This window comes from Lissotriton helveticus, chromosome 11, assembly GCF_964261635.1.
Source record: "Lissotriton helveticus chromosome 11, aLisHel1.1, whole genome shotgun sequence".
NCBI lineage: Eukaryota > Metazoa > Chordata > Amphibia > Caudata > Salamandridae > Lissotriton > Lissotriton helveticus.
Genome location: NC_136072.1, coordinates 929,872,865 through 929,899,409, shown reverse-complemented (window position 1 = coordinate 929,899,409; position 26,545 = coordinate 929,872,865). Strand labels below are relative to the sequence as shown.

The 26,545-nt window shown below is 45.0% G+C and overlaps 1 protein-coding gene across 2 annotated transcripts in view; it reads right to left on the bottom strand.

The window, feature by feature from the left end:
* Positions 1-26,545, bottom strand: part of LOC144792296 (SEC14-like protein 2) — a 418,489-nt gene that overhangs the window by 206,957 nt on the left and 184,987 nt on the right. For both annotated transcript variants that reach the window (XM_078667243.1, XM_078667244.1), the window contains exon 5: positions 16,131-16,319. In XM_078667243.1, the coding sequence (XP_078523369.1) occupies positions 16,131-16,319 (189 nt within the window). The remainder of the gene's footprint in view (positions 1-16,130; positions 16,320-26,545) is intronic.

Genomic DNA, 26,545 nt, shown 5'->3' with positions numbered 1-26,545 from the left:
ATTTGAGAATTCGCTAAATTGCGATTATTTGCATTTAAGGAATCTCAAATTGAGATTCCTTAAATGCAATGCATGAAAGTTTTAAAAATAGCGAATTCGCTAATAGGGCACGCCAATTACCATGAAGTAAAACTTCATGGTAATTTGCAAAAACTTTGAAAAATGCACTAAAGTGCATTTTTCAAAGTTTCATGTTGCGCACACACATGCCCTAAGGGCATGTGTGTGCGCAACATATGTGCACATATCAATTTCAGGGGTGCAACAGGGTGCACCCTTGAAATCTCAATCTCAATTTGCGATTCGCTAATTGCGACTCGCAAATTGAGATTGTCTTCCCATTCATTCTGATGGGCCTCAAGGCCCATAGGAATGAATGGGGAGGTATTCCTTAATTGCGACTCGCAATTTGCGAGTCGCAATTAAGGAATTCTAAGAAATCGCTATTTTTTTAGTGATTTCTTGATGCATTCCATTTTGCTATTCCTTAATAGCGAATCAGTATTATTCGCTATTAGGGAATTGCAAAATGGGTTGTTGATGCATCTGGGGGTTAATGTTTCATAGAAATATTTTCGTCACTTTACATTCCCCCCATTAAAAAAAAAAAGAGGACTGTATATTTCAGATATAAATATGGCACAGTGTCTACTGGCTACTGGGAGCAAGTGGCCTGCTGTTTGCAAATGCAACCCTGAAATAGGAGAAAATTAAAATGAAGAGTTAACTTAATCATTAAAGAAAAATTTCCTTTTAATTTTCTACCATTTAAACGCATTCAGAAATATCATTTTGTTCTCACACTTCAATATTAAGTTGACAAGGACTCATTTAAGAGTTGAATACCTCAGCACTTCCGTTCTTCACCGGTGTGCCCTGAGGCACGCACTGCTTATTATCAGGCCCTGCTATCTGACATCTGCACCTGGCTTAAAACGGCCAGTGACCAGTTCGCTCCTCTCACCAAATTCCCACGCACTAGACACAGTAACGCACACAGATGGTTCTCTAGTGCCCTCAAAGAACAGAAATTGAAGGTGCGTCAGCTAGAGCGGATCTGGAGACGCAACTACTCCAACTCCGACAGACTGCTCTTTGTGGCGGCCCGCAAAGACTACAAAGGCGCAAGTTCCCTGGCCAGATCCACACACATTTCTGACAGAATTGTTTCTGCCCATAATAAACCCAAAGAAATTTTTAAAATCATGAATGAGCTCACCACGGATGATAGAACCCTGCTCACTCAGGTTCCAACCCAAGAGACCTTTGACGCTCTGAACTCTTTTTTCATTGAAAAAATAGTCAATATTAAGAATTCCATTCCTCCCTTTACCTCCTCGGGTTTACCGGACACTTTTCCCACTAATCACTTGCTCTTCACTCAGTTTCCTATCCTTAACCCTAACTCCCTGGCCGAGCTTGCGACCCGTGTTAAATCAGGGTCTCCTAACGATTGTTGCCCTCCTCCTGTCCTTCGGGACATCTGTCTCACTCTACCGGATTGCATACTGCCCTTGTTGAATGCTTCCCTCAATACAGGCACAGTCCACAGCTGCTTTAAGGAGGCCATCCTAGTACCCCTGTTGAAGAAACCAGGTGCGGATCCTGCCGATCCCTCCAATTATCGTCCCATCTCCCTCTTGCCCTATTTATCCAAGCTCCTTGAGGCTCATGTTACCTGATGCCTCTCCAATTTCATCGAGAATTCCTGCTATCTTGAACCTAATCAAGCCGGCTTTAGGCCGGCCCATTCCACCGAGGCCGTCAGCTTGGCAGTCTTGGACGCCTTGAGGGGGAATGCTGACAAAGGGTTACCTCAGGCCCTGGTGTTACTGGATTTGTCTGCTGCTTTCGACACGGTGGACCATAACATTCTTCTCCACAGTGTCGGACAGGCCGGCATCCAGGGCCCTGCCCTTAATTGGATCGAGTCCTTTCGCGTGGGCAGAGCTCAAGCTGTTCGCCTGGGCCCTTCACGGCAGCCAGGGTACCCACGACCTGCGGAGTCCCTCAGGGCTCCTCTCTTTCCCCCCTTCTGTTTAACTTATACCTCCGGCCACTGATCCACTCGCTCAAGAGGTGGGACATCACAGTGTTCAACTATGCTGATGATTTGCAGATCATCTTTCCTCTTGACTCCCCCGACGCTGCCAATAAGTTTTCAAGCAGTGATGACCCATATACAGTCATGGATGAACCACAATCAATTAAAATTAAATCCAGGGAAAACGGAGCTCATCCTCCCTGGTAACAGTCCAGCATACTGGGGTCCCCAGTTCTGGCCCAAGGAACTGGGCTCCCCCCCTGCCCTGGCAAGCTCAGTGAAGAGCCTGGGGGTGGTTATTGATGCGGAGCTCTCTCTCAAAGCTTAAGTAGGTGCTGTGATTTCTTCCAGTATGTTTCAACTACGTAAAGTCCGTAAAATAGCCCACCTACTACCGCATGCGGCATTGGTCCAGGTTGTGATCTCTCTGGTACTATCCCGCCTCGACTTCTCGAACTCTCTATACCATGGACTTCCACAATCATTGCTCCGCCGTCTCCAAATTGTACAAAACCAGGCAGCCAGACTCATCCATAAAACTCCAAAGTGGCAATCAGCGAAGCCACTATTGCGCAAACTGCACTGGTTGCCAGTTGATCAAAGGGCGGCCTTCAAGATCGGCTGCCTAACTTTCAAGGCTCTCCATTGCACTAGCCCCGAGTTTCTCAAAACACTGATCTTGCTGCACCGTCCGGTGCACAACCTTCGCTCGGCTCATCTCCACCTGCTGGTCGCCCCTACAGTTAAACTTAAAAAATTTGGCGGCCGCAGGTTCGCCCACCTGGCCCCTAAATTATGGAATCCTCTTCCCTTGTCAGTCAAGTCTAGCTGCTCCCTATTGAATTTCAGGAAATTTTTGAAGACCCGGCTTTTCATTTTAACTGGTTAGTCCGCCCCAGCAATTTCTGCACTCTCTCTTTCAGCGCCAGGAAACTTATGGTGTCAGTGCGCTCTACAAATTTCACTTAAGATAAGATAAGATAAGGAGAGGCTCATTCTTTGATTTGATTGACTATCCATTTCATATCAAGTATTCTGGAAATTGAATTGCCTCTAGGGGTAGACTATAGGTAAGGGACTAGCAACCCCATAGCTGCACACCAACAGGGTCACACTCTATTTAGTGACAGCATGGTAAATAAGAGGTAGCAAAACTACCTTCATGGTGATTCCAGTACATTTAATCATTGAGCTATATCTAGCAAAACAGTTGGAAATTGCTTTCACAGGAGAGGAGAAAAAGATTCTCTAAAATACCACTATCATTTTGAAAGAATTTGAAAGTCCTCCTTCTAACATCTGAGCTCCCTATCAATATACATGTCACCAAACACCTCGCCCAGATCATAAATTTTTTCCCAGACATCCATGATTTCAGTATGTCAAATGCTGGTGGAGCGGAAGACTGGCTGGTTTTGTGAAGAGGGGAGATCAAGGACCAAGAATGCCGGTCTCCATGGCTGGACAAACTTATTTCACATTTTAGAACCGAAAGGAATACATAAGACAGCACATACACAGCAGCAAAAGATGCACTCAGAGCAAGGGTCTCCAACGTTTTCTGAAGTGAGAGCTACGTTTGATCAGTGAAAGTCATTTTGAGCTACTGAAGGCTAAGACACCCTCACATCCAGCTACATTGACTTTAAAGCTAATATCCAGAGAACGAGATACCATGGTTTGAACAAAATACTTTAACTAGGGGCACTATGACAGGACAGCCATGTGTGTGAGCGAGAGTGTGGTCTTTGGGAATGTATGAACAGGTGTGCATATACGTGGGATAAATGTCTATGGGTGACTGACAGCCTACATTTTATGTACTTGTGTCACTGGAATACTTTGTCATATGTGGCCCGTTACATGTATAATACAAACATATAATGCTTTTTTTTTTAATGGGAGAAATTCAAAGTGCATAAAACTTTCTTAAAAAATGTTCATGATATGGAATATTTTTTTTCACTTTAAATTTCTCCCACTTAAAATAATGGTTGTATTTTTCAGTTATAAATATGGCACTATGTCTACCAGCAACTTGGAGCAAGATGCCTGCTGTGTGTAAAGGCAACCCTTCAAAATGGGAGAAAATTAAACTGAAAATTTAACTTTATATGGATTTCATAAAACCCATTTTCATGTATCACATTTACAAACACCAGGCATCTGTCTCTCAGTGGCCTGTACGTAAGGTGCCATATTTATAACAAAAAAAAACAGCCATTTATTTAAATGGCAGGAATTTAAGGTGAAGAAACATGCTTCATACAACATTAAGATGTAATTGGCCTAATTTAAAGTGGGGAAAAACATTAAGACTTAGGCATAGATTCATCAAGCAAAAATCCGCTCGCAAAGGGGCAGATTCTCAGAATCTGCCCCTTTGCGACCGGTATTTTTGCATTTGGGATGCATCATCCCAAATGCAACAAGCATTTGCAATGCATAAGGTCTCGCATTAGGAAAGTTTGAGCTATTGGTATTTTAAATGACGCATTTTTTATATATGTGTTGGTTTTGAAAATAGCAAAAATAATAGCTTTGTCATTTACAATGCCAATAGTTATAACGTGACACCTATAGCATTTGTAATGCAATATGTGTTGTATTCACGTGACTTAGATGTATTGATATTACAAATAACAATGGCTTTGAATTTTTTTAATAATTAATACTTAAATAAAAGTTATTGGAATTTATAATGGCAATAGCTTAAACTTTTGTAAATAACTTTTGTGAAGAATATGTTCAGTGTATTTTATTGTGACGAAAATCCAAGAACAGAAGTGAAATACTAACCTCTTTTTGTGACATTTGTAATAAAGCTTGAAACATTGAGAGATCATATTTGACCCAGTTGTTGGTAAATGGTTGCACAGATTGATGCTGTGGTGGGGCTGAGAGATGTTGTGGTGGCGACTAGTGATGCTGTGGCATTCAATGATTCTGTGGTAGCGCATAGTGATGTTGTTGTGCCCCTTAGTGATGCTGTGGTGATGCGATAGATAGAGTGAGTGGGATAGATAGATAGAGTGAGGGCGATAGATAGATAGAGGGAGGGCGATAGATAGAGGGCGATGGAGAGATTGAGTGAGCGAGATAGATAGATAGATAGATAGATAGATAGATAGATAGATAGATAGATAGATAGATAGATAGGAGTGAGGGCGATAGATAGCTAGACAGATAGATAGAGTGCTGGCGATAGATAGAGTGCTGGCGATAGATAGAGTGAGGGCGATAGATAGCGTGAGGGCGATAAATAGATTGATAGATAGAGTGAGGGCGATAGATAAATTGATAGATAGAGTGAGGGCGATAGATAGATTGATAGATAGATAGAGTGAGGGCGATAGATAGATTGATAGATAGATAGAGTGAGGGCGATAGATAGATTGATAGATAGAGTGAGGGCGATTAGATAGATAGAGTGAGGGCGATAGATAGAGTGAGGGCGATAGATAGAGTGAGGGCGATAGATAGAGTGAGGGCGATAGATAGAGTGAGGGCGATAGATAGAGTGAGGGCGATAGATAGAGTGAGGGCGATAGATAGAGTGAGGGCGATAGATAGAGTGAGGGCGATAGAGTGAGGGGGATAAGATAGAGTGAAGGCGATAGATAGATAGAGTGAGGGCGATAGATAGACAGATAGAGTGAGGGCGATTAGATAGATAGACTGAGGCCGATAGATAGAGTGAGGGCGATAGACAGATAGAGTGAGGGCGATAGATCGATAGACAGATAGAGTGAGGGCGATAGATAGATAGATAGTTGTGTGTGTGGTTGTGGTTGTGTGTGTGGTTGTGGTTATGTGTGCGTGGTTGTGTGTGTGTGGTTGTGTGGTTGTGTGTGTGTGGTTGTGTGTGTGTGGTTGTGTGTGTTATGCTTTGTTTTTCTATGTTTTGTTGTGCTATGTTTTGTTGTGTTTGGTATGCTATGTTTTGCTAGGCTATGATATGTTTTGTTTTGTTATGCTATGCTATGTTTTGTTATGTTATGCTATGTTTTGTTATGCTATGCAATGTTTTGCTATTCTATGCTTTGTTTTGTTATGCTATGCTATGTTTTTTTGCTATCCTATGCTTTGTTTTGTTATGCTATGCAATGCTTTGTTGTGTTTGTTATGCTATGCTTTGTTATGCTATGCTATGTTGTGTTGTGTTGTGTTTTGCTATGCTATGCTTTGTTTTGCTATGCTATGTTTTGTTATGCTATGTTTTGTTATGCTATGTTTTGTTATGCTATGCTATGTTTTGTTATGCTATGCTATGTTTTGTTATGCTATGCTTTGTTATGCTATGCTATGTTTTGCTATGCTTTGTTTTGCTATGCTATGTTTTGTTGTGTTTGATATGCTATGTTTTGCTATGCTATTATATGTTTTGCTATGCCATGTTTTGTTATGCCATGTTTTGTTAGGCTATGTTTTGTTTTGCTATCCTATGCTTTGTTTTGTTATGCTATGCTCTGTTTAGTTTTGCTATCCTATGCTATGTTGTGTTTTGTTATGCTATGCTATGTTGTGTTATGCTATGCTGTGTTTTGTTATGCTATGCTATGTTATGCTATGCTATGCTATGTTGTGTTTTGTTATGCTATGCTGTGTTTTGTTATGCTATGCTATGTTATGCTATGTTATGCTATGTTTTGTTGTGTTTTGTTATGCTATTTTTTGTTATGCTATTTTTTGTTATGCTATGTTTTGTTGTGCTTTATTATGCTTGGTTATGCTGTGCTTGGTTATGCTGTGCTTGGTTGTGCTGTGCTTGGTTGTGCTGTGCTTGGCTGTGCTGTGCTTGGTTGTGCTGTGCTTGGTTGTGCTGTGCTTGGTTGTGCTGTGCTTGGTTGTGCTGTGCTTGGTTGTGCTGTGCTTGGTTGTGCTGTGCTTGGTTGTGCTGTGCTGTGTTTTGCTGTGCTGTGCTGTGTTTTGCTGTGCTGTGCTGTGTTTTGCTGTGCTGTGTTTTGCTGTGCTGTGTTTTGCTGTGCTGTTTTGCTGTGCTGTGTTTTGCTGTGCTGTGTTTTGCTGTGCTGTGTTTTGCTGTACTGTGTTTTGCTGTGCTGTGTTTTGTTTTGCTGTGTTTTGTTTTGCTGTGCTGTGCTGTGTTTTGCTGTGCTGTGCTGTGTTTTGCTGTGCTGTGTTTTGCTGTGCTGTGTTTTGCTGTGCTGTGTCTTGCTGTGCTGTGTTTTGCTGTGCTGTGTTTTGCTGTGCTGTGCTTTGCTGTGCTTTGCTGTGCTGTGCTTTGCTGTGCTGTGTTTTGCTGTGCTGTGCTGCGTTTTGCTGTGCTGTGCTTTGCTGTGCTGTGCTTTGCTGTGCTGTGTTTTGCTGTGCTTGGTTGTGCTGTGCTTGGTTGTGCTGTGCTTGGTTGTGCTGTGCTTGGTTGTGCTGTGCTTGGTTGTGCTGTGCTTGGTTGTGCTGTGCTTGGTTGTGCTGTGCTTGGTTGTGCTGTGCTGTGCTGTGTTTTGCTGTGCTGTGTTATGCTGTGTTTTGCTGTGCTGTGTTTTGCTGTGCTGTGCTGTGTTTTGCTGTGCTGTGTTTTGCTGTGCTGTGCTGTGTTTTGCTGTGCTGTGTTTTGCTGTGCTGTTTTGCTGTGCTGTGCTGTGTTTTGCTGTGCTGTGTTTTGCTGTGCTGTGTTTTGCTGTACTGTGTTTTGCTGTGCTGTGTTTTGCTGTACTGTGTTTTGCTGTGCTGTGTTTTGCTGTGCTGTGTTTTGCTGTGCTGTGTTTTGTTTTGCTGTGCTGTGCTGTGTTTTGCTGTGCTGTGCTGTGTTTTGCTGTGTTTTGCTGTGCTGTGTTTTGCTGTGCTGTGTTTTGCTGTGCTGTGTTTTGCTGTGCTGTGCTTTGCTGTGCTGTGCTTTGCTGTGCTGTGCTTTGCTGTGCTGTGCTTTGCTTTGCTGTGCTATGTTTTGCTGTGCTGTGCTGTGTTTTGCTGTGCTGTGCTGTGTTTTGCTGTGCTGTGCTTTGCTGTGCTGTGCTTTGCTGTGCTTTGCTGTGCTGTGTTTTGCTGTGCTGTGTTTTGCTGTGCTGTGTTTTGCTGTGCTGTGCTGTGTTCTGCTGTGCTGTGTTTTGCTGTGTTTTGCTGTGCTGTGCTTTGCTGTGCTGTGCTGTGTTTTGCTGTGCTGTGTTTTGCTGTGCTGTGTTTTGCTGTGCTGTGCTGTGTTTTGCTGTGCTGTGCTGTGTTTTGCTGTGCTGTGTTTTGCTGTGCTGTGTTTTGCTGTGCTGTGCTGTGTTTTGCTGTGTTGTGCTGTGTTTTGCTGCGCTGTGCTTTGCTGTGCTGTGTTTTGCCGTGCTGTGTTTTGCTGTGCTGTGTTTTGCTGTGCTGTGTTTTGCTGTGCTGTGCTGTGTTTTGCTGTGCTGTGCTGTTTTTTGCTGTGCTTTGCTGTGCTTTGCTGTGCTGTGCTGTGTTTTGCTGTGCTGTGTTTTGCTGTGCTGTGCTGTGTTGTGCTGTGCTGTGTTTTGCTGTGCTGTGTTTTGCTGTGCTGTGCTGTGTTTTGCTATGCTGTGCTGTGTTTTGCTGTGCTTTGCTGTGCTGTGTTTTGCTGTGCTGTGCTGTGTTTTGCTGTGCTGTGTTGTGTTGTGCTGTGTTGTGTTGTGCTGTGCTTTGCTGTGCTGTGTTTTGCTGTGCTGTGCTGTGCTTTGCTGTGCTGTGTTTTGCTGTGCTGTGCTGTCCTGTGCTGTCCTGTGCTGTGTTGTGCTGTGTTGTGCTGTGTTGTGTTGTGCCGTGCTGTGCTGTGTTTTGCTGTGCTGTGCTGTGTTTTGCTGTGCTGTGCTGTGTTTTGCTGTGCTGTGTTTTGCTGTGCTGTGCTGTGTTTTGCTGTGCTGTGTTGTGCTGTGCTGTGTTTTGCTGTGCTGTGTTTTGTTGTGTTGTGTTTTGCTGTGCTGTGCTGTGTTTTGCTGTGCTGTGTTGTGTTTTGCTGTGCTGTGCTGTGTTGTGTTTTGCTGTGCTGTGTTTTGCTGTGCTGTGCTGTGTTGTGCTGTGCTGTGTTTTGCTGTGCTGTGCTGTGTTTTTGCTGTGCTGTGTTGTGTTTTGCTGTGCTGTGCTTTGCTGTGCTGTGCTTTGCTGTGTTGTGTTTTGCTGTGCTGTGTTGTGTTTTGCTGTGCTGTGTTGTGTTTTGCTGTGCTGTGTTGTGTTGTGTTTTGCGGTGCTGGTAAGGGTATGTGAGGGGGTGTGAAGGTGAGTGTGAGGGTGAGGAGGTGTGTGAGGGTGAGGAGGTGTGTGAGGGGTGAGGGCGTGAGGGTGAGTGTCTCCAATGAATGTCACTGCTTCGCCTTCTTTGAAAATGTTCAGTGCTGCAAATAGAGCATGCCGCCCTAATTATCACAGCATGAGGCCCCAAAGTGATCATTATCACAGCATGCAGAGAGCCGCCCCACGCTGCTGGAGCACTCAACTGCACATTAATTATAGTTGAGTGCTCCAGCAGCCTTGGGCGCCTGTTGACATGCTGTGATAAGTGGGTCTCATGCTGTGATAATTGTTGTGGTGCCTGAGGAAGTGGAGACTCCTGCTGGGATAATTGTTCTTGTGGCGCCTCAGGGAGTAGAGTTTCATGCTGGGATAATTGGTCTGGCGGGCTTGCGGTGCCTGACGTCCAACAAACGTGCACAAGCTGCTCAACCTTGAAGCGCGTTCACAGACCTGGGTCGGCTCGTGCCCAGGTCTGTATCGGGCTCGTTCACAGCTGTTACTCCCTTGACAGGGAGGAAGGTGACTATAGTCTCGCTGGCGGGAGCGCTTCGCGCTCCAACGCCAGCTCGACCTAAAAATCGCTATTTGAGAATTCGCTAAATTGCGATTATTTGCATTTAAGGAATCTCAAATTGAGATTCCTTAAATGCAATGCATGAAAGTTTTAAAAATAGCGAATTCGCTAATAGGGCACGCAAATTACCATGAAGTAAAACTTCATGGTAATTTGCAAAAACTTTGAAAAATGCACTAAAGTGCATTTTTCAAAGTTTCATGTTGCGCACACACATGCCCTAAGGGCATGTGTGTGCGCAACATATGTGCACAGATCAATTTCAGGGGTGCAACAGGGTGCACCCTTGAAATCTCAATCTCAATTTGCGATTCGCTAATTGCGACTCGCAAATTGAGATTGTCTTCCCATTCATTCTGATGGGCCTCAAGGCCCATAGGAATGAATGGGGAGGTATTCCTTAATTGCGACTCGCAATTTGCGAGTCGCAATTAAGGAATTCTAAGAAATCGCTATTTTTTTTAGTGATTTCTTGATGCATTCCATTTTGCTATTCCTTAATAGCGAATCAGTATTATTCGCTATTAGGGAATTGCAAAATGGGTTGTTGATGCATCTGGGGGTTAATGTTTCATAGAAATATTTTCGTCACTTTACATTCCCCCCATTAAAAAAAAAAAGAGGACTGTATATTTCAGATATAAATATGGCACAGTGTCTACTGGCTACTGGGAGCAAGTGGCCTGCTGTTTGCAAATGCAACCCTGAAATAGGAGAAAATTAAAATGAAGAGTTAACTTAATCATTAAAGAAAAATTTCCTTTTAATTTTCTACCATTTAAACGCATTCAGAAATATCATTTTGTTCTCACACTTCAATATTAAGTTGACAAGGACTTATTTAAGAGTTGAATACCTCAGCACTTCCGTTCTTCACCGGTGTGCCCTGAGGCACGCACTGCTTATTATCAGGCCCTGCTATCTGACATCTGCACCTGGCTTAAAACGGCCAGTGACCAGTTCGCTCCTCTCACCAAATTCCCACGCACTAGACACAGTAACGCACACAGATGGTTCTCTAGTGCCCTCAAAGAACAGAAATTGAAGGTGCGTCAGCTAGAGCGGATCTGGAGACGCAACTACTCCAACTCCGACAGACTGCTCTTTGTGGCGGCCCGCAAAGACTACAAAGGCGCAAGTTCCCTGGCCAGATCCACACACATTTCTGACAGAATTGTTTCTGCCCATAATAAACCCAAAGAAATTTTTAAAATCATGAATGAGCTCACCACGGATGATAGAACCCTGCTCACTCAGGTTCCAACCCAAGAGACCTGTGACGCTCTGAACTCTTTTTTCATTGAAAAAATAGTCAATATTAAGAATTCCATTCCTCCCTTTACCTCCTCGGGTTTACCGGACACTTTTCCCACTAATCACTTGCTCTTCACTCAGTTTCCTATCCTTAACCCTAACTCCCTGGCCGAGCTTGCGACCCGTGTTAAATCAGGGTCTCCTAACGATTGTTGCCCTCCTCCTGTCCTTCGGGACATCTGTCTCACTCTACCGGATTGCATACTGCCCTTGTTGAATGCTTCCCTCAATACAGGCACAGTCCACAGCTGCTTTAAGGAGGCCATCCTAGTGCCCCTGTTGAAGAAACCAGGAGCGGATCCTGCCGATCCCTCCAATTATCGTCCCATCTCCCTCTTGCCCTATTTATCCAAGCTCCTTGAGGCTCATGTTACCCGATGCCTCTCCAATTTCATCGAGAATTCCTGCTATCTTGAACCTAATCAAGCCGGCTTTAGGCCGGCCCATTCCACCGAGGCCGTCAGCTTGGCAGTCTTGTACGCCTTGAGGGGGAATGCTGACAAAGGGTTACCTCAGGCCCTGGTGTTACTGGATTTGTCTGCTGCTTTCGACACGGTGGACCATAACATTCTTCTCCACCGTGTCAGACAGGCCGGCATCCAGGGCCCTGCCCTTAATTGGATCGAGTCCTTTCGCGTGGGCAGAGCTCAAGCTGTTCGCCTGGACCCCTTCACGGCAGCCAGGGTACCCACGACCTGCGGAGTCCCTCAGGGCTCCTCTCTTTCCCCCCTTCTGTTTAACTTATACCTCCGGCCACTGATCCACTCGCTCAAGAGGTGGGACATCACAGTGTTCAACTATGCTGATGATTTGCAGATCATCTTTCCTCTTGACTCCCCCGACGCTGCCAATAAGTTTTCAAGCAGTGATGACCCATATACAGTCATGGATGAACCACAATCAATTAAAATTAAATCCAGGGAAAACGGAGCTCATCCTCCCTGGTAACAGTCCAGCATACTGGGGTCCCCAGTTCTGGCCCAAGGAACTGGGCTCCCCCCCTGCCCTGGCAAGCTCAGTGAAGAGCCTGGGGGTGGTTATTGATGCGGAGCTCTCTCTCAAGGCTTAAGTAGGTGCTGTGATTTCTTCCAGTATGTTTCAACTACGTAAAGTCCATAAAATAGCCCACCTACTACCGCATGCGGCATTGGTCCAGGTTGTGATCTCTCTGGTACTATCCCGCCTCGACTTCTCGAACTCTCTATACCATGGACTTCCACAATCATTGCTCCGCCGTCTCCAAATTGTACAAAACCAGGCAGCCAGACTCATCCATAAAACTCCAAAGTGGCAATCAGCGAAGCCACTATTGCGCAAACTGCACTGGTTGCCAGTTGATCAAAGGGCGGCCTTCAAGATCGGCTGCCTAACTTTCAAGGCTCTCCATTGCACTAGCCCCGAGTTTCTCAAAACACTGATCATGCTGCACCGTCCGGTGCGCAACCTTCGCTCGGCTCATCTCCACCTGCTGGTCGCCCCTACAGTTAAACTTAAAAAATTTGGCGGCTGCAGGTTCGCCCACCTGGCCCCTAAATTATGGAATCCTCTTCCCTTGTCAGTCAAGTCTAGCTGCTCCCTATTGAATTTCAGGAAATTTTTGAAGACCCGGCTTTTCATTTTAACTGGTTAGTCCGCCCCAGCAATTTCTGCACTCTCTCTTTCAGCGCCAGGAAACTTATGGTGTCAGTGCGCTCTACAAATTTCACTTAAGATAAGATAAGATAAGGAGAGGCTCATTCTTTGATTTGATTGACTATCCATTTCATATCAAGTATTCTGGAAATTGAATTGCCTCTAGGGGTAGACTATAGGTAAGGGACTACCAACCCCATAGCTGCACACCAACAGGGTCACACTCTATTTAGTGACAGCATGGTAAATAAGAGGTAGCAAAACTACCTTCATGGTGTTTCCAGTACATTTAATCATTGAGCTATCTCTAGCAAAACAGTTGGAAATTGCTTTCACAGGAGAGGAGAAAAAGATTCTCTAAAATACCACTATCATTTTGAAAGAATTTGAAAGTCCTCCTTCTAACATCTGAGCTCCCTATCAATATACATGTCACCAAACACCTCGCCCAGATCATAAATTTTTTCCCAGACATCCATGATTTCAGTATGTCAAATGCTGGTGGAGCGGAAGACTGGCTGGTTTTGTGAAGAGGGGAGATCAAGGACCAAGAATGCCGGTCTCCATGGCTGGACAAACTTATTTCACATTTTAGAACCGAAAGGAATACATAAGACAGCACATACACAGCAGCAAAAGATGCACTCAGAGCAAGGGTCTCCAACGTTTTCTGCAGTGAGAGCTACGTTTGATCAGTGAAAGTCATTTTGAGCTACTGAAGGCTAAGACACCCTCACACCCAGCTACATTGACTTTAAAGCTAATATCCAGAGAACGAGATACCATGGTTTGAACATAATACTTTGACTAGGGGCACTATGACAGGACAGCCATGTGTGTGAGCGAGAGTGTGGTCTTTGGGAATGTATAAACAGGTGTGCATATACGTGGGATAAATGTCTATGGGTGACTGACAGCCTACATTTTATGTACTTGTGTCACTGGAATACTTTGTCATATGTGGCCCGTTACATGTATAATACAAACATATAATGCTTTTTTTTTTAATGGGAGAAATTCAAAGTGCATAAAACTTTCTTAAAAAATGTTCATGATATGGAATATTTTTTTTCACTTTAAATTTCTCCCACTTAAAATAATGGTTGTATTTTTCAGTTATAAATATGGCACTATGTCTACCAGCAACTTGGAGCAAGATGCCTGCTGTGTGTAAAGGCAACCCTTCAAAATGGGAGAAAATTAAACTGAAAATTTAACTTTATATGGATTTCATAAAACCCATTTTCATGTATCACATTTACAAACACCAGGCATCTGTCTCTCAGTGGCCTGTACGTAAGGTGCCATATTTATAACAAAAAAAAACAGCCATTTATTTAAATGGCAGGAATTTAAGGTGAAGAAACATGCTTCATACAACATTAAGATGTAATTGGCCTAATTTAAAGTGGAGAAAAACATTAAGACTTAGGCATAGATTCATCAAGCAAAAATCCGCTCGCAAAGGGGCAGATTCTCAGAATCTGCCCCTTTGCGACCGGTATTTTTGCATTTGGGATGCATCATCCCAAATGCAAAAATCGCTATTTGAGAATTCGCTAAATTGCGATTATTTGCATTTAAGGAATCTCAAATTGAGATTCCTTAAATGCAATGCATGAAAGTTTTAAAAATAGCGAATTCGCTAATAGGGCACGCCAATTACCATGAAGTAAAACTTCATGGTAATTTGCAAAAACTTTGAAAAATGCACTAAAGTGCATTTTTCAAAGTTTCATGTTGCGCACACACATGCCCTAAGGGCATGTGTGTGCGCAACATATGTGCACAGATCAATTTCAGGGGTGCAACAGGGTGCACCCTTGAAATCTCAATCTGCGATTCGCTAATTGCGACTCGCAAATTGAGATTGTCTTCCCATTCATTCTGATGGGCCTCAAGGCCCATAGGAATGAATGGGGAGGTATTCCTTAATTGCGACTCGCAATTTGCGAGTCGCAATTAAGGAATTCTAAGAAATCGCTATTTTTTTAGTGATTTCTTGATGCATTCCATTTTGATATTCCTTAATAGCGAATCAGTATTATTCGCTATTAGGGAATTGCAAAATGGGTTGTTGATGCATCTGGGGGTTAATGTTTCATAGAAATATTTTCGTCACTTTACATTCCCCCCATTAAAAAAAAAAAGAGGACTGTATATTTCAGATATAAATATGGCACAGTGTCTACTGGCTACTGGCAAATGCAACCCTGAAATAGGAGAAAATTAAAATGAAGAGTTAACTTAATCATTAAAGAAAAATTTCCTTTTAATTTTCTACCATTTAAACGCATTCAGAAATATCATTTTGTTCTCACACTTCAATATTAAGTTGACAAGGACTTATTTAAGAGTTGAATACCTCAGCACTTCCGTTCTTCACCGGTGTGCCCTGAGGCACGCACTGCTTATTATCAGGCCCTGCTATCTGCAGCTTGCAGATAATAATGTAAAATAAACACAGTCTTGCCTTAACTTTAAAAGAAAAATGTGACCATGTACTTTTTCTAAAATTAACTTAAGTCTGTGAGCTTCTCAGAAGGTGTTAACAAGCTGCTAGTAGCTCCTGATTGACTGGTTGGAGACACCAGTAAACTATAAAAGATGAGGCCAACTCAGATGTGCCTGTACCCCTGGTATGAGGAAGTATCCTGAACTGTGTATGGAGGCACAGTGTCAGGTCAGTGGTCAGCAATCTAGTGTTCTAGGTTCATATTAACCACTCTTCCTCTCAAAAGTGGTTCGGCCTCTAGTTGTTTCTTTTTGGGTAGGCAGTCTATCAAGTCTGCCACCTTCTTACTCATATCGCTGAACCATCAGTGCAGAGGTGTAATTACGTTTTGTTTTACTTTGCAAAAATGCGAACCTTCCTTTTCCAAGCATTAGGTTGATTACAGTAAATTAGAGTAAAGTAGATTACATGTAAAATACAGAGTACAGAATATGGACTAGCAATATACTGTCAAAGTAAGTATATATAAGTAAACAGTGATTTACTATTCTTAACCCTAGATAAGCATACGCCGTCTTGTATAGTTGTCTGGGTTCTCTCCAGTTCAGTGTTCTCTTTCTCAGACAGCAATCAATACTCACTCAGAGTGGGATTCTAGAGAGCAGTGTGCAGCACCAACTTTGTTCAACATCTCAGAGCTTGCCTTCTCTGTTATCACTCTGCCTTCTGTCCAGCTCAGTACTCACATTCTAAGAAAGCGGTGTGCAATCTCTAGATTGGTGTTCATTTTCTCAGGCAGCAAACGGTACTCTCACTGATCTACACCCACCAATTTGGTAATGATTCTAGCTCTGCACTAGCCCTCTCCAAGATTAGTGCTCATTCTTCCCACAACAGTACTCAACTCCTAAGACCATACTCACCTTCTCAGACTGCTGTTTGCACTGCTGGTGCATGATTTCACAATCCCGAGCCTTGGTTTTGATGAGGTCTTGTTTGGACGCCGATAGGAGCAAACCTTTAGCATCAAGAGGGCCCACAACATCATACCAGATAGGACTTCCCTCATGGTCATGGCCGCACATTCCACCAGACAGGTACAGCCGGACAACCTGCAACCATAAAAGGCATGTCAGCTGAGGGATGCAAAATGGGTTCTGCATTCTGAGTGAAGAAACACAGCAGAATTTCATAGCTTATCTGTTGAGACCAAGAGACCTGCTACTATTATTCTCCACATGTTTTAAATTTTCTAGGTATTTGGACAAAATATTGAATTGCAAATATCAGGACACAGAAATATAGAAAAAAATATATTGTGATACAAAAATGTTGCGATGCAGAAATATTGTTGTCAAGAATATCATTTTTTTCCAGGTAAGTAATATCATTGTTAAGAATTTTGTTGTTGCTAATATCGTTTTCAATAATATAGTTGAAAACTATATTGTTTAATTATTTTAATGTGTTTTAGTTCATATAATAATGGACGTTTTATGGGAGTGAAACCCCTGAATACACCCTTCATAAACTCCTTTATTACTCCGTCAGACCACAGAGATGGTTTCCCCGTCCTTCTGCGATATCTTGAGATTGCCGCAAGATGCACCTTGAGAGATGAATGGGCTAAACCTGCTTTGACTAGATACAGTAAATTCGGCAGGATTTGATCTGGCGTTGAAAGCAAAGGGTGTAAAGAGTGATCCAAACACCACTGGAAAACCTTTTCCGGTTCGCTGCTTATGTTTTATTGGTGGAAAATGCTCTTGAGTGAGTCAGAATATCACGACATTCCTGAGGAATATTCAAGGATTGGAATTCATGCTCATGAGGTTCCAAGCTGACAATTATAGTGAGCTTATTTGAGGATGCACCACTTGTCGCCAGTTCATAGATATTAGATCGTGCACAGGTAGAAATAGAATATGAGGAGATACAGACATTCGTAGAAGCTCGGTGAACCAGTACTGTTCGGCCATGCCGGAGATTTGAGGATCATGTGACACGGTTCTGATTTCATTTTCCTTAACACCTTCGGAATTAGAGGGAATGGAGGAAATGCATATGCAAACATTCCTGTCCATAGTAGCTGAAGAGCATACCCCCATGAGCACTTTTGAGGGAATCTGCTCGCAAACCTTTAACATTTCTTGTTATCTCAAGTGGCAAATAGTTCCAACCCTGGAGTTCCCCATTGGTGGAATATCTGGAGACTCCGATGTAGATCTAGCTCCCATTCGTGGCATAGGCTTGCAGACCTGCTTAAGGAATCTGCCCATCGGTTGTGGATTCCTGGGACATGCTGCACCTGTAGCGTGATATTGTGCTTTAGAAGCCACTGCCAGATTTTTTGAGCTTGGGCTGATAAGGTTTTCGAACTTCTTCCTCCTTGCTTTAGAAGATAAAACATAGTGGTCATGTTGTCCGTTCTTACAATAATCGGGGAGTCGTGAATTCTGGGGAGAAAAGCCTGTAGACCTAAAAACACTGCTTTTAGTTCCAACCAATTGATGTGCATCCTCGCTTCCTGCGAGTTCCAGTGACCTTGTATTTCCAGCTCCTGCAGATGCGCTCCCCATCCCTGCAAGGATGCATCCGTTGTCATAATGAATTTGGGAGGTTGAGGTTCGAAAATTAGACCTGCTGAAAGATTCTTCCTTGCCCCCTACCATGACAGAGCTTTCTTTATTTGTGGGGTGACATGGACTAGATCTTCGAAAGATCCTTGAGCCTGAATCAATTGGAGGTCGAGTTGTTCCTGAAGTGGCCTCATGTGGGGTCAACAGTTTGGAACTAACGCAATGCAGGATGAGAGCATTCCGAGCATGGACTTGTACATCCTTACTGAAACGGACTCTTGAATCTGAGATCCCAACTTTAAGATTTTCTGAATACGTTCTTCTGAAGGATACGCCTTTGCCTCTCTTGTGTTCAACGCTGTTCCTAAAAACTGTAACGTTTGTGACAGTATCAGATAGGATTTTTCCACATTTGCTTTTAGACCTAGGTTTATGAATAGCCGACGACAAGCTCTTAATGAGTTTTGAGTGCAGTGGTACGTCGGACCTTTTATAAGCCAGTCATCTAGATAAGCATAGACCTGGTGTAATTGTTGTCTCAAATAAGCTGGCACTGGCGCCATGCACTTCGTGAACACTCTTAGTGCTGATCGGAGACCAAAGGGCAACACCCTGAATTGGTAGTGGCACCCCGCCACCTCAAATGTCAGATACCGGCGATGATTGACGTATATTGGGACATGGAAGTATGCATCTAATAGATCTAAAGATGTCATAGTCTCCTCTGTTCAGCATTAGAAGAATCTCTTACAGCGATAACATTCTGAAGAGTTGTTTTCTGATATAGTTGTTCAAACCTCTTAGATCCATCACCTGCCTCCATTTGGTACTTTGTTTTTTCTCTATTAGGAAAAAATGCGAGTAGAATCATTTCCCTCGATGATTTTGAACCTCCTCTATTGCCCCTTTAATAAAAACGAGATTCAAGATCTCTTTCTTTAGTAAGGATAGGTTTTGATGTTTCTTCAGAATGGGAGGACGGGCGGTGGTTTTTGAACGAACTGTAGGGTGTGACCCTGAAGTATAATGTCCAACACCCATTTGTCCGATGTTATTGACAGCCATTGTTGGAAATACTGAGAGGTTGTGGTTCTGATTAGATTTGCTTCCTGATGAGGTGGGTGGCTCCCTGAGAATGTCACTGTCGCCTACTACTGTCCTGCGACTTTCCCCTACTGGGCGTCTTTCTTCTGTTTGCCTGTTGATGGTAAGGCACATTGGTCGATCGAAACTGTTGTTGATTAGGGTATTGGCGATACCCCTGTTGCTGGTTGGGCTGGTATCTATATTGGTATTGGCCTCTTGCTCCTCTACCACGAAAGGACTGAAACCTTTGTTGTTGTAGAATCCCTAAAGCATGGCCTGTGTCTGTATCTGTCTTAATTCACTGAAGAGCATCATCCACATGCTTTCCAAATAGATTTTCACCATCAAATAGCATATCAACAATTTTCGCTTGAATATCCGGACGAAAAGAGGTAGCTTTGAGCCAGTTTTGTCTGCGAAGACTGATAGCTCCTGCCATCTGCCTAAAAGCCACTGATGAAATGTCCATGGCTTTATCAGTCATTTCAGAGGCTGCCCTAGCCCCTTCTTGTAGAATTTGTGTCGCCTCTGCCTTCTTATCATGAGGAAGGTGACATAGCAAAGGCGCTAAGACAGACCACATTTGTCTGTCATACCGGCTTACTATGGCTAAGACATTTGATGCCTTGATGGACGCGGCTGCCATAACTGCAAATCGTTTACCTGTGCCATCTAGTTTTCTACCCTCCTTGTCTGGAGGAGCGGAAGATGTAGTGGCCTGGTCCCTAAAGCGTCTCTGCACTGCCTGCATGACCACTGATTCAGGTCTAGGATGGCCAATTAGACATGCCAGAGACACTTTTGGAGCTTTATATTTTTTCTCCATTCTCGGAATTGATGCCGAAATATAAGCTGGATTTTTCATAATTTTTAGACCTTCCTCCCATATGTAGCTCACCAATGGAATGATCCAAATTGATTTCCAAGCCGCTTAAGTAACTCGTGGAACCCTCCAATGTCTTCCGGCGGAGAATGCGCTGGGAAAGATGAAGGTGAAGGAGATGATGGAGCAATTTACTGATCTCATTCGTCACCCACAGGCTCTTCATCCTGTGTCAGCTCTCCCTCTTCTGGTTGTGCTTCCACATCACTCTCTATATAGTCATCCCTGATGGCTATCACTGTTGGAGGAAGTGTCATCTATGAGGCCTGCGGTGGCACTGCCTTCTCAGAAGTGGGTGCACTCTGCTTCTTACTCAGGGTGTTAAATAATGGAGCATTTGCTTCCGGTAAGCGTTTGTAATAGTCCTTGATCACGTGTATCAGATCCGTAAGCAACGAGATTGGGACTGAAATAGTATCTTCCCTGGGCAGTGGAGAATTATCCTCCTCTTCCTCATACTCATAATTGTCCTGAAAAGATTCGTACCTCTCTGATCTTGATGGAGAACGATCTTTAAAAGAGAAATCATCTTGCAAATATTCCGTTTTGTCTTGATACTCTTCTTCATCCGTGTCTTGTTATTTCACCTTGAGCTGAGAGGGGCTATACGCAGGTCCAAAAGAACCCTCCTCCTCTGATTCCTGCTTTTCCAACAGATGAAAAGGTGGTAGCGGCGAGATTTTGCTCCCAGATGCCAATTCTGAAGTAACTTTTCCTGAATCAGGTATTACTGAGGACCTTTTTTGTCTCCATCGACGAGCACGTCAACAGTGGAAACCTCTTTAGTGAAACGGTTATTGACAAGCTTTGTTCATTTGGAGACTTGAATACAATCGTCGACTAGGTAGTCGTCAACGAGGTCGTCGTCGAGATCGTCGACGGCCGCTCCGTCGTCAATTTCATCGACAACCTCGTCGACGATGGTATTCAGGTCTCCGAATGTTGTCATAAAGGTTGAAGTTCCTGCCTTCATCATCGTCGTCGGTGTAACCGTCATCGACACCGCCAGTGAAGATGAATGCGCTGCTCTCATCGACGAGACTGCCGCCGACGGGTCCGTCAACGGGGCCTTTTTCACCACAGATTTTTTATGAGGTGGGGCGGCACTGAGGAAGAAGACTTACTAGAAAAGCCCTCAGGAGGCAGTAAATCTGGCACCTTGTCTTTGGTTTTATTGACTTTTGTTTTTTTAGAGTTAGCTTTAATAACAGTAGGCTCTAGCTTTCTTTTTGGAGTAGAATGAGCCTCTTCAGCCTCTGAACCAGACTCTGATCTGGTTTTCTTCTTCTGTAGCCACAGAAGTAAACGTGCCTCTCTGTCTTTTAGAGTCTATTAGAGAAAGTGCTGCAAAGCTTACACTCCTAGGGAACATGTTTGGGATATAAGCAATATAAACAATCTTTGTGGAGGTCCTCAGAGAACAGTCTAGCCTTCCCACAAGATCTGCAGAGTCTGAATAACCTCTTCTTACAGCCCTCAGACATCTTCCCAAAATGAAGAAAATGAGAATATATCAGTCCAGAGAATACTGGGTGAATAAAAAGGTCAAAGGTTCACTACAGAGAGAAAAACTGAGCAGACCTCATGGAGACTCCTTCTCACACAACATGCAGTTAGAAATCTGAGGTATGGTGGCTCTGCAGGGGATTGTGATCTCAAGGCTGGCATCTCATTGGGTGACATTTGGACCATATAAAGACGGCGATGGGTTAACAAAGTATAATTATCTTTGTATTGGTTTACATGAATTTTTTCTTTTATACTGCTAAATTTCTAATACCGTGAGACTCCCACCATAACGACGGGGAAGATTCAAGCATGTGAATCTATGAAAGATTCAATGCTGGAGAAATATTTTTAATAATTGTATTCCATGATATTTATGCGTTTTTATATATATATATATATATATATATATATATATATATATATATATATATATATATATATATATATATATATTCACAGAGAGAAAAAAAAGGTTACAGGTACGTTATAGATAGGAAATCGGATTTAAAAAAAAGTAGATATTCACTGTAAAAACCCAAAGGTTACAGGGGCGTTATAGTTAGAACTTAGCATTTAAAACACCTTTTAAATTCACTGAAAAACCCAAAGGTTACAGAGACGTTATAGCTAGGCTTAAGTTTCATTCATACAAAATCAGAGAAATTCAATAGTTTTAGTTAGCTGAGCTAACTAGAACTTGCGTCTACGCAATGCACTGCTTATGACCTCACATTTTAAATCAGTCATGACATAGTCAGTGACATAATTGATGACATCTCGGATGACATCACTGATGACACTATCCAGTGACTATGGCTGTTTTTATGTTTAAAGTATTTTTATTAGAAAGGTACAGTGGTAGAGGTAGACAATCATACAAAGGGTCAGTGCTCGCGTCAGAGGCATCTCCGGAATGCAGTTCAAATGTCCGGCCTCTGGGGCCGTCCAGCACCTGACCCAACATTTTGCAATATGCAGGAAACAAAGGCCTAAAAGCCATACCCAAACCAATCGAACCCCCCATTAACCAACAAACCCTCCCCCCACAGTCCCTCCCCCCACTCCGTCCGGTGTCATGTAAAACCAAAGCCTTGGTGTAGTCTCTAGCACGCATCCACTCCTCAGCACCACCCGCTAGTACTCTCCTTCAACCCACGCCAACAGTTCCTCACAACGGTGGCATAAGCCTCATGAGCCTCAGGTATCTAGGGCATGTTATTTCCTTGAATTCCGTGGACAGCAGTGCATGAAAAGGCTGCCACAACTCCTCAAAGCCATCCACCTCCCCAGCTAACGTGAGAGAGAGCTTTTCCATCCCCAGAACATGCCACAGCCTATGTAGCCACCCTGTCAAGGAAGGAACAGTGGGTGTGCGCCAGTGTATTAAAATGTTCTGAACCGCTGAACCCAACATTATCGCAATCTGCCTCCCCCGTCTGGATTTCAAAGGATACATTAACCTATTAGGGAGGCCTAGCAGGGTATAAGCAGGAAATCTGGGCAGTTCAATCCCAAAGCACACATCAATCTCATCAAGTATCTCTGACCAGTATGCCTGTATAATTGGACAGTCCCACAGGATATGTGTTAGAGTGCCTTTCTGCCCACAGTCGCGCCAGCACCTATCATCAATCAGCCGGTTCATCTCGTGTAACCTCTCCGGAGTGCGGTACCAATAAGTAGAGACCTTGGTAAATGTTTCCGTGAGGCCTACATGGTAAGCTGAATGCCGCGCTCGGTATGATATGTGTTCCCATTCCTTATGACTAAGAGTCCTCCCTAATTCCCTGTGCCACCTCTCCCTGCCGGGGATATGGAAATGTGAGGGCGGACGCTGCAGCATCTTATACAGATCGGAGATTAGTTTCGTGTCGGAGGTGCGCGTCACTAACCATTTTTCATACGGCAACAGTTCCCTGTCCGCCGATCCCCTAACCTGTGGGTGAAGGGCCCAGTGCCTAACTTGCCAATATCTCATGCGGTCCGTTTCGTCCAACTGGAAATCATCTTTCAAGCTTTGGAAGGGGACAACCCCGTCAGTCGTGTACATGTGGTATAGTGCCTTACAACCCTTCTCCCTCCAGCGCGAAAAGCCCCCAGGTTCTGTCCCCGGTGTGAAATCGGGATTGTTCACTATAGGTGTGAAAGGGGAGGGGAAAGTGGTGAAGTCAAATACACGATTGGTGGCGTCCCACACCCTTAACGGGACCCGTGTGATGGAAGAGGCATAGAGATTCGGGGGACGGTGCGATCGGCGGAGAAATGGTATGTCTTGCAGCGGGCGCCCGGCTACCGCCTGATCCTGAAAAAGCCAATGCTTGTCGGATTCCAGCCTGCTCCACTCCACCAGGTATCTCAATTGAGACGCCTGGAAGTATTTGCGCAAGTCCGGGACCCCCAATCCTCCCGATTCCGGAGCCAGAGTAGTAAGTGCGCGGCGCATTCGGGGGGCGCGGCCCTGCCACACAAATCGGGACACTTCCGTCTGCATCCGTTGAATCCACCCCTTGGGGGGCTGTAAGGGCAGAGCGCGAAACAGGTATAAAATTTGTGGTAAGACCGTCATCTTGACAGCTGCCACTCGCCCCAGCCAAGAAATGGTCCCCTTGTTCCACCTCCCCATTTCTTCCTTGACTTTCGCATACATCGCCTCGTAGTTGATGGTGATCGTTGCCTGCAGCGTGGGGGCCAGCGCGATCCCCAAGTATTGCACTTGGTCCCGCGACCAACGGAGGGGGAAGAGCCCCTGCAGCTCGCGCTTAGTCGCGGGTCGAAGGGAGACATCTAATGCAGTGGATTTCGCTACATTCATCTTGAAGCCCGCCACTCTCTCAAAAGCCTCGAGTTCGGTCATGCTAGCTGGTAATGACCGCCCTGGGTTCTCTAGCGCGAAAATCACATCGTCTGCATAAAGGCTGATCGCGTGGGAGTAACCCCCCATCCTAATGCCCGTCACATCCGGATTCCGTCGCACTCTCTGAGCGAAGGGCTCCATATTATGGCTGTTTTTAAACAGTTTATGAAAGTCAAATATATACACCAAGGTGTATTGGTGAATCAGTGAGTATATGAGTGACTGTATGGATGATTCAGTGGGTGTGTGACTGACTATATAAGTGAGTGATTTGGTGTCTCATTGAATGTATGGGTGAGAAACCTGTTATGTTAATGTCTTTATGAGTAAGTTAGCTGGTGTGTAAGTTGCTGAATGGGTGTGTGAGTGGGGGTACGTGAGTAATGTATGGGTGACTGAACGGTTGTCTGAGTACCTGAGTACCTGTATGGCTGTATGAGTGTTTGTATGGGTGGGTGAGGGGGTGTGTGACTGCCTGCATGGATTAGTGAGTGGGTGTCAGTGGCTATATGGGTTAGTGAGTGCATCTGTGAGGGGCTGTATGGGTGACTGAGTGTGTGTATGTCTGTGTCAGAGAGTGAATGAATGTGTAAGTGGTATATCAGCAAGTAACTGCATATGTGAAAGGCAGTATAGGTGAGTGTTAAAGTATATGAGCAGGCCTCAAAAAAATGTTACTAGGCCTGCAGGTTTAGTGACTTGTATAAACTATTCGACCTATTTTTAATGCTCTTGACCCATAAACTGGTTTCAAATGATGTGATCATGGGAAAATAATTTAATTCATTGACCCACCATTTTCTTCATTATCACATATGAGAGCACCTTCAAATATGCGAGTTCAGGGGCGTGGCTAGCAGCCAATGAGAATTGCCGCTGCCTAGCGAAGCTCCCGTTCCCTGCACTCCTATCCTGCCCTATCCTACGCCATCCACAGCTAGAAATCTTCTCAAATTGCCGTGACTCCTTCCTTACCTCCCTCCTGCAAAGATTAGCCGGTCCAGTGGCTTGTGCGGGGATTCCGACCTCCTTTTCCAGGGCTCCGGCCGGAGCGGTAATGGCGGCTCCCTGATGGCGAGTGAGGGAGGTGCGGCCTGTACGGAGCGGAGGTGCCTGTGACGTGTGGACTCCAGTGAAAGCCCGTCAGAGTCCCGTGCAAGAAAGAGGTGCTGGCGATACCCGGTGGAGACCGAGCGGCGCTGCCTTGTTGGCGGCCGCCCGACCTGAGGAGCCCTGGTGAGTGCCGAGGAGGCGCAGCTGTGGATGGAAGCCCCGGATACACTACCCGGGCGTTGCTGAGCACAGAGCAGCCGGCGCGGACCAAGGAGGCCCCTGTGGAAGAAAGCCTGGCTAGCTGAACTTAACTGGCTCTGCGGGAGATTGAAGCCTGGCCCGGCGGCTCAGCCGGCACACCCGACCGTCGGCAGAGGAAGGTAGAAAGGGGCGCGAGGGCCGGACGACTGCTGGAGGCGGGGCTTCACCAAAAATCGGGGCCCCGGCTTTGGAGCCTACCGCGGTTCTGTAAACCGGTGAGATACTGGGGGCGAGAGGACAGCAGGTGGGGCGGCGATTTGAATACTGGGTAAGGGGCGCCCAGAATTTAAAAGCGCGCACTGAAGATTGCTCAGCAGGAACAGCTTGTGCAACCTAACAGAGCACATAGACATGTCTGCTGCCTTGGGGGCCCGAAGTTGTGGAGTGGCCAGGGCTGCGGGGATACACGTGGGGCCTGAGTCTCCTGCTGGACTAGATAATACTATTCAAAGGCAGGCGCCCACTTGAAGGCCCGGACAGCTGGGTGTGAGCGGGCCTGGTGGTTGCATTGAGCTCGGCCGACCCACTATAGCGCAGAGACTGGGGGCAGGGGAGCAGGTCGTGAGATAAGCCTGTCCAATCTTACCCACACTGGAGGAACCCTGCAGGACATACAGTCTCCCAAGTGTTCGAGGCGCCGCTTTCCTTTAGTCCACCTATTGAGCGTGGAGTGGGACCTGTGGGGTCTGGTGATGCGAAGAGTGGACCAGATTTTGGTTCTGTAATTGATGCGACATCTTGGCTCACAGGATTTGACTGACCTGGCCGGAGGCGAACATAAGGAGGTACCTTGTGAGGGACTCCAGGAGGTGGCACTAGCAGAGCTACGAATAGAGCGCAAGGGCGACGCCTGATTTAGGTGGTGATCGAAGCTGCAACCGGCAGGGGGGAACTCGCGCCTAGCGGAAGAGCCTGACCTGCAGAACCTGCGACCGGGGCAGGAACGGACGAGAGACTGCTCAGAGGAGCTGTAGTGCATATTCCTCTTAACTGGTTGCAGATACCCCTGGGGTTGACTTGTGCTACAAGCTACAAGTTGACCCGCACTAATGGCATCGGGCGGTAAGGGTCCCAAGGCTAACGCTCAAAAACAGCTTGCCAAGTTTGCCTGGT